Source organism: Eulemur rufifrons, chromosome 21 (genome assembly GCF_041146395.1).
Source record: "Eulemur rufifrons isolate Redbay chromosome 21, OSU_ERuf_1, whole genome shotgun sequence".
Classification (NCBI taxonomy): Eukaryota; Metazoa; Chordata; class Mammalia; order Primates; family Lemuridae; genus Eulemur; species Eulemur rufifrons.
Window position 1 is genome coordinate 5230172 of NC_091003.1, and position 17042 is coordinate 5247213.

General features: G+C 49.5%; 1 protein-coding gene across 2 annotated transcripts in view; it reads left to right on the forward strand.

The window, feature by feature from the left end:
* Window positions 1-17042, forward strand: part of VPS37B (VPS37B subunit of ESCRT-I) — a 30705-nt gene that overhangs the window by 12150 nt on the left and 1513 nt on the right. Inside the window, exons 2-4 of one of the 2 annotated variants that reach the window (XM_069497340.1) lie at window positions 11084-11255; window positions 12872-12954; window positions 13862-16907. In XM_069497340.1, coding sequence (XP_069353441.1) covers window positions 11084-11255; window positions 12872-12954; window positions 13862-14353 — 747 coding nt within the window. In that variant the 3' untranslated portion in view covers window positions 14354-16907. Of the gene's footprint in view, window positions 1-11083; window positions 11256-12157; window positions 12955-13861; window positions 16908-17042 lie in introns of those variants that run through there. The other variant, XM_069497339.1, reaches the window with a different exon arrangement.

Consider the following 17042-nt stretch of genomic DNA (forward strand, 5'->3'; position numbering starts at 1 on the left):
AGAGAAAATGGACACCTTTAAGATGTTCAGCATCTGTGCACTTCAACCAAACTGCTCAGTTCCCCAGCAGCTGTGCTTCTGATCATGGGGGCAGGAGTTCTGTGACGATTCAGTGGGTCTAGGGGAAGGCCAAGTGTGACAATTCCCCCTGCTTTTCGGAGACTGGGGACAAGGGCAGTTAACGTTGTGATCAGTGTGCTTGCCCCATCCTGTCTTCTCAGCCTCATTCCTCTCCTCCTCCACCCCCAGTCCACAGTTACTATAAGGCCAGGGGTACAACTGATAGTAGAGTAACATTTTCCAGCATGTGCCAGTTATCAGAACTGTTCATTCCTGTTATTATATTTACTTATTATTAACACTGTTGTCTAAATAATAAGTCCAAGAAGTGGAGAGAGCTTGGTTTTTTTCTCTGAATATTAGGAAATAAGTCTTCTAAGAAGAACCAAACCAAACTCTGGTATGTCGTGCCTGCCAGAACCAGAAAACAGTAAAATCGTGTGTCCTGAGATCACTTTATTTCTTGCCTAGGACAAGCCCTTTATTTTTGAGCCTAGCTTTTTGCATTTCTGTGGCTGGTTACACTTAAAGTGAATGACATACTAATTTTTAGATTCACATGGAGGCAGCTCCATATGGAAGGGATTTGTTTGAGCCTAGATCCCATGATCTGCTCCTTTCTAAGGGGAGCAAGTTTCTTCTCAACAAGAAGGATTTTGATGTCTCCAATCAAAAATAACTATTAATCTGATAGTTCAAAGTCACAGGTTGTGCTTATTGAGTGGGTTGTTTTGGTGGAACATTTGATAAGCAGCTGGTAAATTTCCTTCCTGAGTAGGCTGTAGCCCTGGAGATGGTTTCACACAGCCCCCGGGATTGTTGTATTTTAGGATAGTTTCATAATGTTCTCCAATTCTTTAACTGTATTTTCAGATCATTAATTTTGTCAGCATTTCTAACAGTCCAACTTACAATGGTTAAGTTTTTTCAGCAAAATTGAAGATTTTAATTGAATTAAGCCACGTGAGGTTATGTTTGCAACACACCTCTGGGATACTGTAGGCTTGGATTACAGGCTTCATTTGAAAGCCTGGATTCAATTGAAGACTGTGGTGAAATTAGATTATCATTGGCAAGATCTTTTTACTGAATGAAGGTGGATTTGGGCTTTCTAACCTAACCTTTAATATAAAGCCCAGACTCAAATTGCATGCGACTTTGGTGAGATTTACCTTGACATTAATTGGTGAGATAAGTGTAGTACAATAAAGGGAGATGCGATTAACCTGGCTGAATGCGTGCCAGCCCTCTTTACCACCTAATCCGTAAGCCTGCTTTATTTAAAGTCTAAATGCAATCCGAACGTTTCCACTGGTAGAGTAGTACAAAAGCTAAGGTTTGTTTCATTCTTCATCTTTGTATATAGATAACTTTGAATTTAATTTTATCTGGAGAGGAAAAGGTCATGCCTTAAATGCTCAATAAATGTTAGCAAATATTGTTGAAATGTGGAAGATGCTGACGGGGTGAAGTTTTCAGATTGCCACCGGTAATTTGTCTTATTTTAATCTTTAAAGTCACATCAGTTTTGATTTCTCCCTTTTTCTCTCTCGCTTTTTATTTGAAGATCAGATGCAGTCTGTGTGTAGCGGCTGCACTGCTTCAGTTCAGAGTGAATGGCGCCCCCTGGAGTTGGGCAGTGCGCAACTCTCAGAGCCTTATGTAGGGGGATGGTCTCTTGACCATGAGACTCTGAGGGTCCAGACCGCCATTTGTTATCTCCCCAGAGCCTGGCACAGAGAGGTGCTTTCCTAAGTATTTCTTGAATGAATGAATGAACCGACCAGCCACTGTATGGATGGTTGTGGCCATGATGAGCTATAGTCCAGGTATGGGAGCCTGTGAGTGATTTTCAAAATACATGTGTAAATTATAGTGGCTTTACTTTAAGTCTCTCATGACAGCAGCTGCTCTCTAAGTGGGAAAGGGCTGAATTTCAGCTGAAGAGAAAAAGATTGCACAAAGTCAGCTTCTGTCATGTTTTGTCACAGTAATGGGTAGCTTTGCCTTAGAGCCATCATTGTCATGATCTTAATTTTTCCCCGTTAACATTTCACTGCCCAGCCATTGCCACTGCTGTGGTAAACTGAGAGTGCAAGTAGCTTCCCAGTGGACATCCGGTTGTTTGTAATAATAAACAGTCATCTATAATGTTACTGTTTAAAAATTTATTGTAAACATTTAAAGAAGCTAATCCTCAGAAGAGTTTAGTAAGATTTTAACAATAACTGACAAGTAGTGGCCTCAGGCCTCAGCCAACAAGATTCTTACGGCTGGCCGGACGTGGTGGCTCACGCCTGTAATCCTAGCACTCTGGGAGGCTGAGACTGGAGAATGGCTCAAGGTCAGGAGTTTGAGACCAGCCTGAGCAAGAGTGAGACCCCATCTCTACTAAAAAATAGAAAGAAATTAACTGGGCAACTAAGAATATATAGAAAAAATTAGCCGGGCTTGGTGGCACATGCGTATAGTCCTAGCTACTCAGAAGGCTGAGGCAGTAGGATTGCTTGAGCCCAAGAGTTTGAGCTTGCTGTGAGCTAGGCTGACACCACGGCACTCTAGCCCGGGCAACAGAGTGAGACTCTGTCTCAAAAAAAAAAAAAAAAAAAGAGTCTTTATGGCTGAAATTGGGCAAGTATTTAGTGATGCGCCTGTGTTGGCCTGGGTACTGTGCTAGGTTTTGGACACAGGGGAATGAATAAGACATGGTTCTGCTCTTAAGGGGCTTAAAGTCCTCATCAAAAGCGATGTCATTTCACTTCATCTGGAAAACCGTTCCAGTTATTAATATATCAATCAAGCTCTGGCAAGACACTGTACGTTCAGCTTGGGAGATCTGAGAGGAGTTGGAAAAGGGGGTTCTTTACACGGAGAGGGCAGTGTAGAGATGCCCGAACGGCTGGTGCAGCCATGCCCTCCTCACCTCAGGCCTGAGGACGGGGCCTGGCATGGAGAACCCAAAGATGGCGACAGAGCTGCCTTGGATGGATGGGGGGAAGGAGGGTCTGGCCCATCTGCAGCCACTCCCCAGGGAGCAAAGCACCTGCCCCATTTCACCCTCCTCCTACCCTCAGTCCCTACTGCTGAACCCAGCCAGAGCCAGAGGGCTGGTGGCCGGTTGAAGGGGCCAATAAATTAATAGTTTGGCCAGTTGGCTCCTGGGTCACAGAACGGGATGGAGAGTGGATTTTAAAGACAGGTGGAAGATTCCAGCACTGTACTAGTTTCTTATCGCTGCTGTAAAAAATTACCACCCGCTGTGTGGCTTAAAACGATGGAAACTTAATGTGTCACATTTCTGGAGGCCAGAAGTCCAGAATCAAGGTGCCTGTGTTCCCTCTGCAGGCCCTAGGGGAGGATCCGTCCTGGCCTTTGCAGCTTCTGGTGGGTGCTGCCTTCCGTGGCTTGTGGCTGCATCACTCTGCTCCCACCTTCACATGGCCTTCTCCTCTGCATCGTCATTGGACTTAGGGCCACCTAAATAATCAAAGATGATCTCTTCCTCGCTACATCCCGAACTTAATTATATCTGCAAAGATCTTTTTCCAAATAAGGTCACATCTGCAGGTTCCAGGGATTAGGATGTGGACGTATTTTTGGGGGGACCACCATTCAGCCCACTCTAAGTACCCTGTCACTCCCAGGAGATAGTCTCCTTCATGACACAGCAGTAACAGATTTTGTAACTCTCCGTTTAATTTGTCTATGAGACACACACTCGTAAGAGCAGGGACCTCACCTTTCTTGTTCACTTCTCTGCCTTCACTACCCAGTACGTGGTGATGCCTGAAGAAACCTTTTTTTGAATGAATGACAAGCACAGAAGACTACCATACGAATACAGTAAAACCAGAGATGTGCTCCGTGAATACACGACACCCCATTGAGTGGTGTGTTTCTGCTCAGCTAGTGGATTGTATGGTGTGTGAATTACACCTCAGTAAAGGAGGGCCTCAGAGAGTGCCCACTGGGGAGGGTCTAGCTTCGTGTGGGGCTGGGGGAAGGTTAGAAAAGGCTCAGAGTCATTGCCAGAGCCTTGGTTAAGTGGAGTTTGCAGCAGAGATTGTGGCAGGAGAGTGTTCGAGGCTGAGTAGCCAGCCTGAGCGAAGTCTTGGGGAAAGAGCATTTTATCTGCCAGGTTTAGATCTTCTGCTTGTTGTCTAATAAAATGTTTTGCTTGTCGAATGTGATTGTTTACTTTGAAAAAATACTAGGCCTTCTGAGAATGGTGGTAGGTGAGAAGGCATACCTCTGTTTTTACCTTAAATAACCCAGCCCAAATTCCAAGTACTCAATGGATTTTGAGCATTTGAAGGACTTCTAATACTAAGAATTTCCATTCATTTGTTTAAATTTGATAACATAATTCAATAATGTCAGATACTTATTTATGATAAGGATTATAGTAGAGTGTAAAGGGGGAATAAGGGACTGACTGCTATGAGCATCTTTCCATGTGTAAACTAAAAATAAAATCCTAGGCCCCCTGCTGACTGAATGGGCCCCCTCCTTGGCCAAGAGGATCCCAGAAAAACCTTAAAACTGAGTTCCTGGCCATGATGGGAAGGGAGGTCAGACACACCTCTGTGTACCCCCTCCCTTTAGAGTTTAGACGCTACAACTGACCAGCATTAATGTTAAAATAGAGGTCACAAGACTGACTCTCTGGCAGTGAGGTACTGAATTGCGAACAGACAGGACCTGAGACCGTGCAGGGCAAAGGTGAAGTCACACCTGCCGGGGATCAGTTTGCTGAACAGATCACTGAGAGTGAGCATGTGTTATAGCTCCTCTGTGATTAGCAGACTTCCTTATCTTAACTTAAAACATTCCTTTCTGGGCCAGGCCGCAGGCATTTATTTCTTCAACCAGATACAAATTAAAGAATCTCCAAACCTGCTTATAACCTACAAGCCCCCGCTTCGAGGTGTCCTGCCTTTTCAGGCCAAACCAATGTTCACCTTTCATGTATTGATTTATGATTTTACCTGCAATTCCTGACTCCCTAAAACATGTAAAACCAAACTGTGACCCAGCTGTCCCTGCTGCAGTTTCTCAAGACCTCTTAAGAGTGTGTTCTTCAGGCTGAGGTCCTTCTTCTGGGCTCAGAATAAACTTCTTTAAATTATTTTACAGAGTTTAGTTTTTTCCAGTTAACACATGCAAGAGATTGAGCTTGGAAATGTGGACAGGGTTGACTGCCTCGGTGTTGAGGAAAGCACACTTATAATGACAGATGAAGGAGCCAGACTGTGGCCAGCTTGAATCAGAATTTCACATTGTGGAAGTGTCTGGTTTGGAAAGCATCCACTAGAAACCCAAACCCTTGAGCAGCGCGGCCGGCAGGGCTGCAGGCCGTGTCCTGTGCCCGTCCCAGTCCTGTGTGCCTCTCATCTGTAACCATTGCTCGTGCAGAGGGGAGTTTATATCTGTTTTCTTTCTTTCTTTTCTACCACACTCCTCCGGCCAAGATAAATAATGACATGTACGTTTGAGGTAGAATGTGCATTCTGGGAGAACTACACATGTAGGTAATATTAACGTGAGCACCCCAAGAGGAAAGGGATCTCCACATTTCTGCCTAGACAAATATATATAAGATACTTTTTCTCTCTTTCTTTTTTGTTTAAAAACAAAGTCAGTTTATTTTTCTAGAACTTCTGCCCTTCTGATTGTACTAATATCTAATAAGTTTTTTTAATAAAAAAATGACTTTTTCTGTAAAGTTATACATTGTTGTTATAATGAATCAAACACTATGATAGTTAAAGGTAGAAAGAGGGAAGTTTTAAAAAAATCACTCGATTCGTGGGCTTGCCGTGTGAACTTTGGACAGACGTTCGCCAGCGGCTCTGCACTAGACGGGCAGACAGACCCTGATACGATGGGACACCGCTACAGATGCTGTTAGCCGGCATCTCATTTTTCTTTGATTTTTGAGAAGAAAAGGAAACTGAAGTGAAACTGAAGACATTTATAAAAATATTTCTTTACCACAGAGAGATTATTTCCTGAAAAGACTTCTCTATGGTTAAGAGAAAGGATCATGAGAAACGTCAGGAGGTCGGCAGTGCTGTTTTCAATTTCAGGTGTTTGTTGGCGCCTACCCTGAAGACAAGGACATGAGCAGCCTCTGTCTGGTGTTTTAGTCTGGTGGTCCCTAAAATACCTCCCTAAGCATTCTCAGATGGACTGCACAGATTGGTCACAGACATTGAGGCTGGGATCAGCCTGAGAACGGCGGACAGTCTGCTGCTTGTCACCCAGAGTGGCCGCCACCTGGGCCTTGCCGAGTGGCCTGTACCCCCCACCCCCAAGTAGGAGCTCCCAGTCCTGTCCCAGCCAGCTCACCTTTCCTTCGCAAATGAGCAAGGCTGGGTGTTTCTGCCCCATGTCTCCCAGCTAGAACAGAAAGGAATGTTGAGGAGGAAAGTCTTTCTACATCGAGTGAAGCCTCAAATGTGTGTTCTGGGGCAGTTATGAGTATTGGAAGAGCTTTATCCAGTGCTTAAACAGCTCCTACCCTTCAAGCACACACGTCCTGGCCATTGTCCATGTTGCCATTGTCCTGGAGGGTGCTGTGGGTGTGCTCTTGGTGACCACTTAGAATTGACCGGTATTTCTATTACGTAAAAGCATCTGAATACTCAAAGGATATAAAAAATTGTAGCCAGTATAACAGTTGTCAGTTGGAGTTTGATTTGGTCTCTTTTGCTGGCTGGTGACTGGCTTTATGTATCTTATACAAAGGAATTGTCCTTTTTTTTTTTTTTTTTTTTTGAGACAGAGTCTCACTCTGTTGCCCAGGCTGCAGTGCCGTGGCATCAGCCTAGCTCACAGCAACCTCAAACTCCTGGGCTTAAGCCATCCTCCTGCCTCAGCCTCCCAAGTAGCTGGCTTTTCAGGTGCGTGTCACCACACCAGGCTAATTTTTTTCTATTTTTAGTAGAGATAGGGTCTTGCTCTTGCTCAGGCTGGTCTCAAACTCCTGACCTCAAGCGATCCTCCTGCCTTGGCCTCCCAGAGTGCTGGGGTTACAAGGCATGAGCTGCTGGGCCCAGCCTGAACTGCCTTTTTATTAAAGCCTATGCTGCCTTGTGTTCCTCTCTTCTAGGACTTTCTAATATGTAGGACAAGTGATTTTGACTTGACTAATGCCCTATGGAAATAAGGGGTTTTTTTTTGTAGATGCATTTTATAGAGAAACTGAATTAGTGGTTTTCAGCTTATCTGTATGAATCACCTGGGAGCTTTGAAAAAAGTCACCACGCCTGGGACCCTCCCTAGAGAGTTTGACTGATGAGGTTGGGATTAGTGTGGGCACTGGGGTTTTTAACAGCCCCCCGCCACCCCATGGCAATTTGAATGTACAGCTGAAGCTGCAAACCATTGCTGTCAAGGGACTGTTAAGGGAGCCCGTCAGTTCATAAAGGATTTGAGGCACTTACTGCTTGACAAACATAGCTCCCTTTTTTTTACTCCACATTTTCTTACCTACCTTCTTTGCCGGATTTGCCTGTGAGTGACTTCTGCTTTTTTGGGAGTTGGAGGGGGATTCTGATTCCTTCAGCAGATCTTTACTGAGTGGTAAAGTGTGTGAGGTGCTTGGCATGCGAAAGACAAGTGTGTGGTTTGTATTCCAGCGGGGAAGACAGGGAGCAAGAACAGATCACCACTCCCTGGTGGCAGTTAATGCCCCCACAGAAATGGGCGCTGTGACAGAGGGTGGCTGCTGGTTTAGGTAGGATGGTCAGGGAGGCCCCTGTGAGGATGAGCCCAAGGCCTGTGTTCTCAGAACTGACCAGGAAGGGGCAGGGGTTCAGGTCACGCAGGGCCTCACAGATCAGGGTTGCCGAGTTTGGTTCCATTTGTGCTGACTCAGTTTACGCAAGAAGAGGTGTTCCTTTTCCTCAGAATCCTCTGTGCCTGACTCAGGGCCTGGCAGATGATAGTTGCTCAGTAAATATTTATTGAACAAAGACTTGATTGAAGTCAGAATGACGGAGTACACAGAGCAGTGAGTCTGGGAGCAGGAACCCAAGTTCTGGTCCTGATCGTGGCTTTGAACACACCCAACATCCATCAGATGAGACTAGCAGGGAAAAAAGATCTCAGCAGCGGTTGGTTGGTTTATTTATTTATGATTAAATTTTATTTTGAGATAACTGTGGATCCACATGCAGTTGTAAGAAATAGTAGAGAGTGGATGTGGTGGTAAATGCCTGCAGTTCCAGCCACTCAGGAGGCTGGGATGGGGGATCACCTGAGGCCAGGAGTTCGAGACCAGCCTGGAGAACATAGCGAGACCCTGTCTCTTAAAAAAAGAACACAGATGCCTATTCATGGATCCCAGTCACTCCTGCAGGCACAGTCTCAGGAGAGGTGCATCTGATGTCCCGCGAAAGGGGAGCCCTCTTGCCTCTCCCTGCCTCACAGGCCTCAAAGAAGTCATCCCTTTCATTTCAGTTCAAAACGGGAGCACACTGTCTGGAGCCATCGAGGTGCCTTTCCTCTGTTTCTCCCTCTGATTGCTCTGAGACTCAAAAGCCCTAAATTAACAATAATAACAAATGAGCCACCATTTCTTGAGCTCCTGGCTTTAACGAACAGTGCTTTTAGCTGGTTGCAATGGCGCACACCTGTAAGCCCAGCTACTGGGGAGGCTGAGGCAGGATTGCTTGAGCCCAGGAGTTGGAAACCAGCCTGGGGAAAATAGGGAGACCCCATCGCTAAAAAAAAAAAAAAAAAAACCAGAAAGAAAGAATACAGAGAGATCCTGTGTCCCCTTCCTCCAGTTTCCGCCAGTGGTGGCATTTGGTGAGATTCTAGTACATGCTCCCAATATCCTACCAGGGTATTGACACTGAGACTGTCAGGATGCAGAACATGGGGACATTTCCTTCACCTTGGGGATCCCTCAGGTTGCCACAACCCCTGCAGCCACTGCTAATCTTTATTTTTGTAGTTTTGTTATTTCAAGAATGTTGTATACATGGAATCATGGCGTGTGTGGCCCCTTGGGATTGGCTTTTTTCACTTCATGTTGTAATTTCCTGGAGCTTCATGCAAATTTCCATGCCTGTCAATAGCATGCTCCTTTTTTTTTTTTTTTATTGCCGAGCAGTATTCCGTGGTGTGGACAGCCACAGTGTGTTCAGCTGTTGACCCATTGAAAGACTTTGCTTCAAGATTTTGGCTGTCACAAATAAATGTTGCTCTGAACATTCACTCACGCTAAGGTTTTTGTATGAATGTAAGTTTGCATTTCTCTGGCATACATGCCCAGGAGTACAATTTCTGGATCATATGGTATTTACACGTTTAGTTTTAGAAGAAAGGGCCAAACACTTTTCCGTAGAGTGGCTGTAGAATGGTGTATTTTGTTCATTTGTTTTTTCAAGTGGCTTAATAGTGGAAGGAAAGGCGGTTCTGGGGGCCTCAGTGTGTGAAGCCCTGGGAGCACGATGCTCTGGTGGACAGGGAGGTGGAGGCTGGGTGGCCACCCCCGTGCTCACCAGGAACCAGGTGAAACTTGGTCTTCCAGCCCCAGAATTCTCCTTGCTTGCTAAGAGCAGCAGGAAGAGATGAGAGTGTTTCTACTGCCCTAGTTGTGGGGACGTTCCTAGCTTTTATTTTATAGTGTTGAGCTAGAGGTTTAATTTTCCATTGTAATTTAAATCCTTTCCGTTTGAAGCTGAGCCTCATCTTTATGGCCCTTGGGCCCAGCTGTCACAGCCTGGGACTTACAGATTACGTGTCTGCTGAATAGCGCCTTCCCGCTGGGTGGCTAGGGCTCTCCTGACGGAGGCATTGATCCAAGGGCTTTTTTCTTTGTTCTCTGACTTTGGGTCTCTTCACTTTGTGTGTGTGTGTTGGGGGGGCGGGGGGTATTTGTACATGAGTACACTGGGAATCGTGCAGGAGCAATAAATGGACATGACAGGGAGGGGGCCGGGAGTGGCCGGGAATTATACCCGCACTGCTGAGAGGAAGGAAGTCACAGCAGAAATAGACTGGGTGCGGTGGTAGAAAATACCAAGGGGAAAATGAGATGACTGGGGTGGGGCTGAAGAAGAGCCACTTAATGAGAAGCGCGGCCACCCCTGGGTGAGGAATCGTGTGCTGTTGAAACTTAACAGTGCGGAGAGTGAGGCGGCAGCTGTGGCGCAGGAAGGTGATCACGAGGGAGTGAAAGGGGAACTGGAGCACGGATGTGCTGTTTTTCTGTTTAAACATACTTTGGCTAAGTTTTGTTAGGAGCAAACTTACCTCTTTTTCAAACCTTCCATTCCCCCTTTGACCCCTAAGGTCTGGGCAGGTGGCTTTTCTACCTGCCAGGTAGCCTGTCATTGCTTGAAAGGACAGAGTGAAACCCCTTTGGGCAAGTAAGTCCCCCTGCTCCCCCAGCTTTGGGTTGGCTCTCCTGATGGACTGGCAGCCGGGAGCTGGGAAGACTGGGAGCTGGCAGTTGGCACGAGAGAGACGGAAGGACCCGGGTGGCTGCAGACGTCATTTATTCTCAGAGTCTCCCAGGCTGGCTGGTTGGATCTCTAAGCCTGATTATGAAGCCTGAATTGACATCATGCCAACTGGCCCCCCTCTGATAAAGAGTGATTCTTTAACTTCCTGTGGAGCACCAGAAACTTGTTTTGAAAAAAATCTAGCTCTAAATCTTTACAGCTGTTTATTTCTGTAGGCACAATGGCAGCAGCAGTAAGGAATTCAAGTCACAGCGCAGCCATTGAAGGGAAAGCTTAGCACAGAGTCCCAGGGCAAAGCCCGTCCTGGAGACATGTTGGAAAGGAAGTTGGCCTTGCTCTGTGCGAACAGGGACCAGCATCCAAACGAGAAGCCAGAGGGGCTTGAGCCTAGGCTGGTAGCATCTGCCTGGCATGTGGTGCCAGGCTGGAGACCAGCGAGACGGCAGCAGATGCTCCTGGAGTGGACTTGGGGACTTCTGGGGACTTGCCTGTGAACTCATACACTTTTGGTTCTCATCTTCCTGTGTGTTCCTTCCTTGCAGACACAGAATATTCAGCTTAACAAAGACATGACGCTCGCCAGCAACCGGAGCCTGGCTGAAGGAAACCTTTTGTACCAGCCTCAGCTGGACACTCTGAAAGCACGCTTGACCCAAAAGTACCAGGAACTCCAGGTTCTCTTTGAAGCCTATCAGATAAAGAAGACCAAATTAGGTACCTTTTTAGGGTGATCTTTTGAGACTAAAGAGGGAAGGTCACATTTTCAAACTGTTGCCCTACCAGGAAAGAAATATTGTTGTGGAAAAATTTAAAGTTAAGACAATGGCTCTACTGCAATGAAGAAATTGTTTATATGTAGAATGGAGAGGGGTCCCCAGGCCTGCTGCCTGTCTCCACTGTGGTCTGGGAGGGTGGGGCAGACAGCAGGACTGGCCCTTCCCAGTGGCTCTGCCTGGTGGCAGCTTCTGCTGAGGTCAGCCCAAGCCTCTGAACACCTCTGGGGTCTGCAGCCTGAGCAGGGGCAGAAGCATGGGCACCTCAGGGTAGTTATCAGGAGAGGGGTCGGGTCGGGTCGGGGAGGAAGGTCAGAAGTTACCAGTTTAGAAAAGAGACTTAACCACTTTTTAAATTCAAAACTCTCTAAAGCCTTCTCTCAACAGCATAGATAAAAGGCAGTTTTCTGAATTACGATATTCAACAAATGTTCTATGCTGCGTTTGACCCTCAGAGTTAATGGTGAAACATGTACATCACTGAGAAACTTTAATGTCAGATTTTAATTTGCAGCCGTTAAGAGGAAACAAAGGAATTGAATACCGTTCAGAGTCTTGAGTGCTTTTGATGTCTGTCAAAGGGACTTAAGATTAAAGACAAGTCGGGTTAAAAACCATTCCCTTCAGTGAGATTGACAGTGATGGCCGATATTATTTGCTATTATTCCCTCATTATCTCCATAACGTCAGTAAAAATTTCCCGTAACACACCCAGCCATAGTGAAGAAACGTGCAAAGATCGGCAGAGCGCTGGTGAGGGTGCGCGGCTCATGGCTGCTGACAGGATGTAAGTTGGTGCAGCCACCTGGGTAGGGTTGCTGGGCAGCGTCTGCGAAAGTAAGAGTGTCCTCGCTCTGCCCCGGGTGTGTACCCCACAGAGGAGAACGCTGGTGTCTGTCGGAAGACAGGTACGAGAGCATCTATTGTTACCTTACTTGGAAACAATCTCACTGTCCATGTACAGAATCATGAGTATATAATTACATTTACACAATGGAATACTACATAGCATTGGAAAGAAATGAATTGATGAACTGTCGGTACCTGCAAGAACGTGATCGCAGAGCCGTGGTTGAGCGAGAGGCCAGCACAGGGCACTCGCTGTCTGATCCCGCCAGTGCAAAGTTCACCGCGTGCAGCGCTCCTGTGAGGGGGTGGGCGCGGGGGAGCCCCGCGGAAAGGCTCCTCGCGAGATCCGGTGGAGGGGCTGGGGTTACACACGTGAGCGCCTGAGGTGTGCACTTTGCATGTGTGTACTCGGTGTGCGTCGTCACTCAGACGCGGAAAGGAAACTCGGGTTGCCGTGTTGGCATCACATACAGACAGCGGCGCTGGGTGCTGACGTGGTTATGCTGGCGCCCGGGCACTCGTTCTGTGCGGTTGTCCCTCTGTGGATTTTAAGGCCTTTACTTCGGGCTCTCAGTAGGTGTGACTGTCCTGTTGCCTTTCCAGTTGAAATGACTTTCTCTGACAGAAATGGGAAGGTGTCGGGGTGGGTGTCGTCAGCAGGGACTGTCTGGATGCCCCTCACTGCCTTGTGCCTCTCACTTCTTCCAGATAAACAGTCTAGCAGCGCTTCCTTGGAGACCCTGTTAGCGCTTCTTCAGGCAGAAGGGGCCAAGATTGAGGAAGACACTGAGGTAAATGAAGCCAGCCAGCCTTGGCGGAGGTGCCCCGGGGCATGGTTTCCTGGGTCTTGGGTGACTCGGGCGGTCAGTGGGCCACCCTTCCTCCATGGCCAGGAGGCAGTGCCTCCCAGGTGTGCAGGCTGTGCGTGAGCGGACAGCCCGGCCTTTGGACTGGGGAAAGTGCCCGGCAGGGGTTGAGGGAGCAGCAGGGCACGTGCACGTGGCACTGTGAACCGGCCCCAGCCCGCGAGTGCCGGCAGCGGAGTTACCGTGTGCTGTGTTGTGAGTCACCTGGTGGCTGCAGAGCCTTTCAGACGCGGCCAGCTGAGTGCTCGAGGCTTGAGCCCTGCAGGTGATAAGGAAATGAGTCAGGGTCACATGTGCAGTTGCAGCAAGTCAGGGCTGGCAGGGTGCTGCCAAGATCGGGCTCTGTTGATCTGATTAACCATTAGGCCTTGGGGGGCCCCTGATAGACACAGGCGAGTTTCTGTCCTGCTGACCCATCGGGGCGAGTCTGTCAGTCAGGGTGTGGCCAGGGGGAAGCAGGGAGGTGTTGGCTTCCAGCTGGCTTAACAAGAGGGCCAGGGGAACCCAGAGGTCATGGCTGCCAAGGGCCCCTTTATCTCAGACTGGCTCCCCCAGGCCTGCTGCCCATCCACCACACTGGCACTTAGGAGGGTGGGTGTACAGTACGGCTGCCTCCCTCTCCTCCCAGTGGCTCTGCCTGGTGGTGGCTCCTGCTGTCAGCCTGAGCCCACGACCTCCAGGCTCTGGAGTGAGTGGCGCAAGTGTGGGCACCTTGGGGTGGATACCAAGAAAGGGAGTGTTGGAGGAAGCTGAGATGTTGCTTCTCCCTGTGCCCTGGACCGTGAAGGGAGCTAGACTGTCCCTACACCCAGGCTTCTCCTGCCTCTTTCAGAACATGGCAGAGAAGTTCCTGGATGGAGAGCTTCCTCTAGACTCCTTCATTGATGTCTATCAGAGCAAACGGAAACTGGCCCACATGCGAAGAGTAAAAATCGAGAAGCTCCAGGAGATGGTGCTGAAGGGGCAGAGACTCCCGCAGGCCCCAGCCCCGCTGCCGCCCAGGGTGCCCGAGCCGGCGTCTGCTGCCCCCCTGCCCTATCCCGCCCTGGAGGCCAGCGGGCCTCCCTCCGTGGTGCCTCGGCGCATCCCCCCGCCCCCGCCCCCGGTGCCTGCAGGACGCTTGGCCACCCCGTTTACCGCCGCCATGGGCTCAGGACAGGCCGTGCCCTACCCGGGATTACAGTGTCCGCCCCTGCCCCCCCGAGTGGGCCTCCCGCCCCAGCAAGGATTCTCTGCGCAGTTTGTGTCGCCGTACCCGCCGGCTCTGCCCCAGAGACCCCCACCCCGGCTGCCTCCACACCAGCCGGGCTTCATCCTCCAGTGAGCGCCGGCGCCCCGTCCTTCCTGGGAGACGCCCTCCGCCCGCCATGCTGCGTCTGCACGCGGGGCTGTGAGGTCTGGCTGCTGTGCTGAGGGCTCTGTGCCCTGGGCCAGCGTGTCCATCTGGTTTTAGAACTGTAGGTCCGTGGGGAAGTAGAAGTAGAAGCCCAGGTTTTGTACAGTTGAGGCCATTGTGTGTGCCGGGTCCCAGCCCGGCCTCCCGTGCGTTCTGTTGGTTTGCGTTCCTGGTATGATTTCCGAGTATCGTAGTGTTGACTTGGACTCATGCGCTTGGGAAGAAACAAAGCCTCTCCCATTCCCATTTAGAATTATGGTCCTCCCATCGCAGCTTTATTTAATGAGCATGGTTAACGATCTCTGTTTTATTTTCAAAAGACAGTTCTGTGTGTCTTGGCGCACCGGCCGCTGCAGCCCTGGTAAGGGTCGGTCACTGTTGGCCGCCCAGAAAGTGCACCCGTGGCTGGGCCACGATGCGCAGCTGCGTTGTGCTCCCCGAATCTGTTTGGGGTAGGTCGTCACAGTCACTCCCCTCCCCTTCCTGGCTGCTTCTCATGCCTAAAAGCCACAAGCAAAGTTTGCACTTGGCCCAGGGCCATGTCCAGAGGCTGGGAGAGGTGCGCCCCGGTGCGAGGAGCCTGCAGAGCTGGACTTTGCACAGCGAACTGTCACCAGCTCCTCCTCCCCCTCCCACCTAGTGCTGGCCCCGAGGGTTTCTATGAAGAAACACTCCCCCAATATTTTTACTACCTGTGTAATTTTCCTGTTTTATATTCGGAAAGAAAACTCTTTTGACACTCCCAAGACCATTCAGGGAAATTTTATAAAAACACATTGTTTTGAGCAGATTGAAATGCAGATGAAGTGAATGCAACTTCCTTTCGTGCAGGCAATGCACGGTCACACCTGCGGGTGCCCTGCTGTGCCTTAGCTTCACCAGGTGCCAGGACTCAGATGCCTGCAAGGGGCTGGGCAGAGCCCCCGGTGCTCTGCATTCTCAGAAGGGCTTGTTCGAGTTCATTGTTTCATTGCAGGTGGAAGAAAAGTCCGGCCACTTCACACCAGGATTCTCTTAGCCAATATTCTCTTCCCCTGGCCGGCTGGTGGCTGGCCTCGGGGCGAGTGGCCCAGAGCGCAGCGGTGCTGCAGGTGTCAGGCGGGGGCGGCAGGAGGGTTTGGAGAAAGCCCACCCTTCGGGATTGAGTGGGTGTAGGGTACGCTCTGGCAACCTGCACCGCCTCTTCCTTTCCTTCTGGGATCTGTCTCCATGTGCCACATCCCAGGTCCCAGCTGGGGGAAGCAGCACCTCACACCTGTTGACAAAAGCCTGTGTGCTCATTGGTGGAACTTCTGGCCCTACCCTCAGCTGTCACCTCTCAGGCAGCCAGGGCCTGACCTGTGACCGGCTGCCACCTAGGGTGACAGAAACAAGGCAGAGCTGAAACAGGGTCTGTCCCAGTGGCCCATGGTCTAGGCCACCAACTTTTGTCCTCAATTACTGTACACTCCTGCTTCCGGACTTGAACTCTATTGTAACTGGTTTTTTTTTTTTTAAAGAAAATGGAGCTGCAAAGGAGGATTCACTGCCACACCAATCAGGTGGGCTTGCCATGTTCTGTGAATCTCGAGCGAGTGGTGCCACCCACCTCTAATACCTCTGCTGCCGGCCTGCTGGTGGGGATGCCTGCAGCCCGGCAGGGGCCGCGGCCACACACGCAAGCTCGGTGTTGATGTTGTGCGGGCCGCCAGGCTGGGCCTGCTGTCACTGTCCAGGGCCACGTCTGGCACTGTGGTTGTAAAGCTGTAGGACCCTTTTTAATAAATAGAGAATTATTAATACTAGTCCCGTCACTTATTTACCTGGGGTTGTGGATGTTCACGATGCGTTTGGTTCTAAGAGTCATTGATGAGAGTTCCAGCGGGGAAGGTGACTGTTCTTGAAGTTAAAAACAAAAGCCTCCCAAGACTGAAGGCTGTGCCTCTCCAGGGTCCCTGATGCTAACAGCAGGGCCTTCTGTCCTCTTGGATTTTTATAAGAGAATCTGTTCATAAACACCAATGACGGGCAGAAAGAAGCACATCCTCCTGTGTGTATGAAAAACCCCGTGTCTGCAGGACCGAAGCTGCAGTGCCAGAGCAGGGGGCCGAGGAGGACCTCAGGGCTTGGGCTGTTTCTGGCCTGTGTACACAGGTCACCGCCTTGTGCTGTACAACCGATGGAAACTCTGGTTAGGACCTCTGCTTGTTTCAGATGGGAAAATTTCAGTGGTTCTGACATCTTGCTTTGGGGACTTGCTGGCAGGTGTTTTAAGGGGACACAGAGGCCCCTGCCCAGAGCAAGGCTCGGTGGGGTGCTGCTTCCCTCAAGGCTGGGAGGGGCCCCTTCCAACCCTGCCTCCTGTGCCGAGCTCCACACTTGTGCCTTTGTGTGCCCACCGCCTGGAACGAGCTGTGCGCCTGTGTCCTCCCGTGCCCGCTGCCCCGGATGAGCTGTTTATCTGGGCCACAATGGCCTTGCCAAGGACTCCGGGAACACCAAGGTGGGTGCAGGCTTACCCACTGCTGTCTCTAAATAGGTGTCATTCCTGGCACATCGTAATGTCATGAGGATGTACAGGAAAAATTTGTGGTTCTCCTGTTAGGAAGAGGGACGGTTTTCTTGAGAAATTAATCTG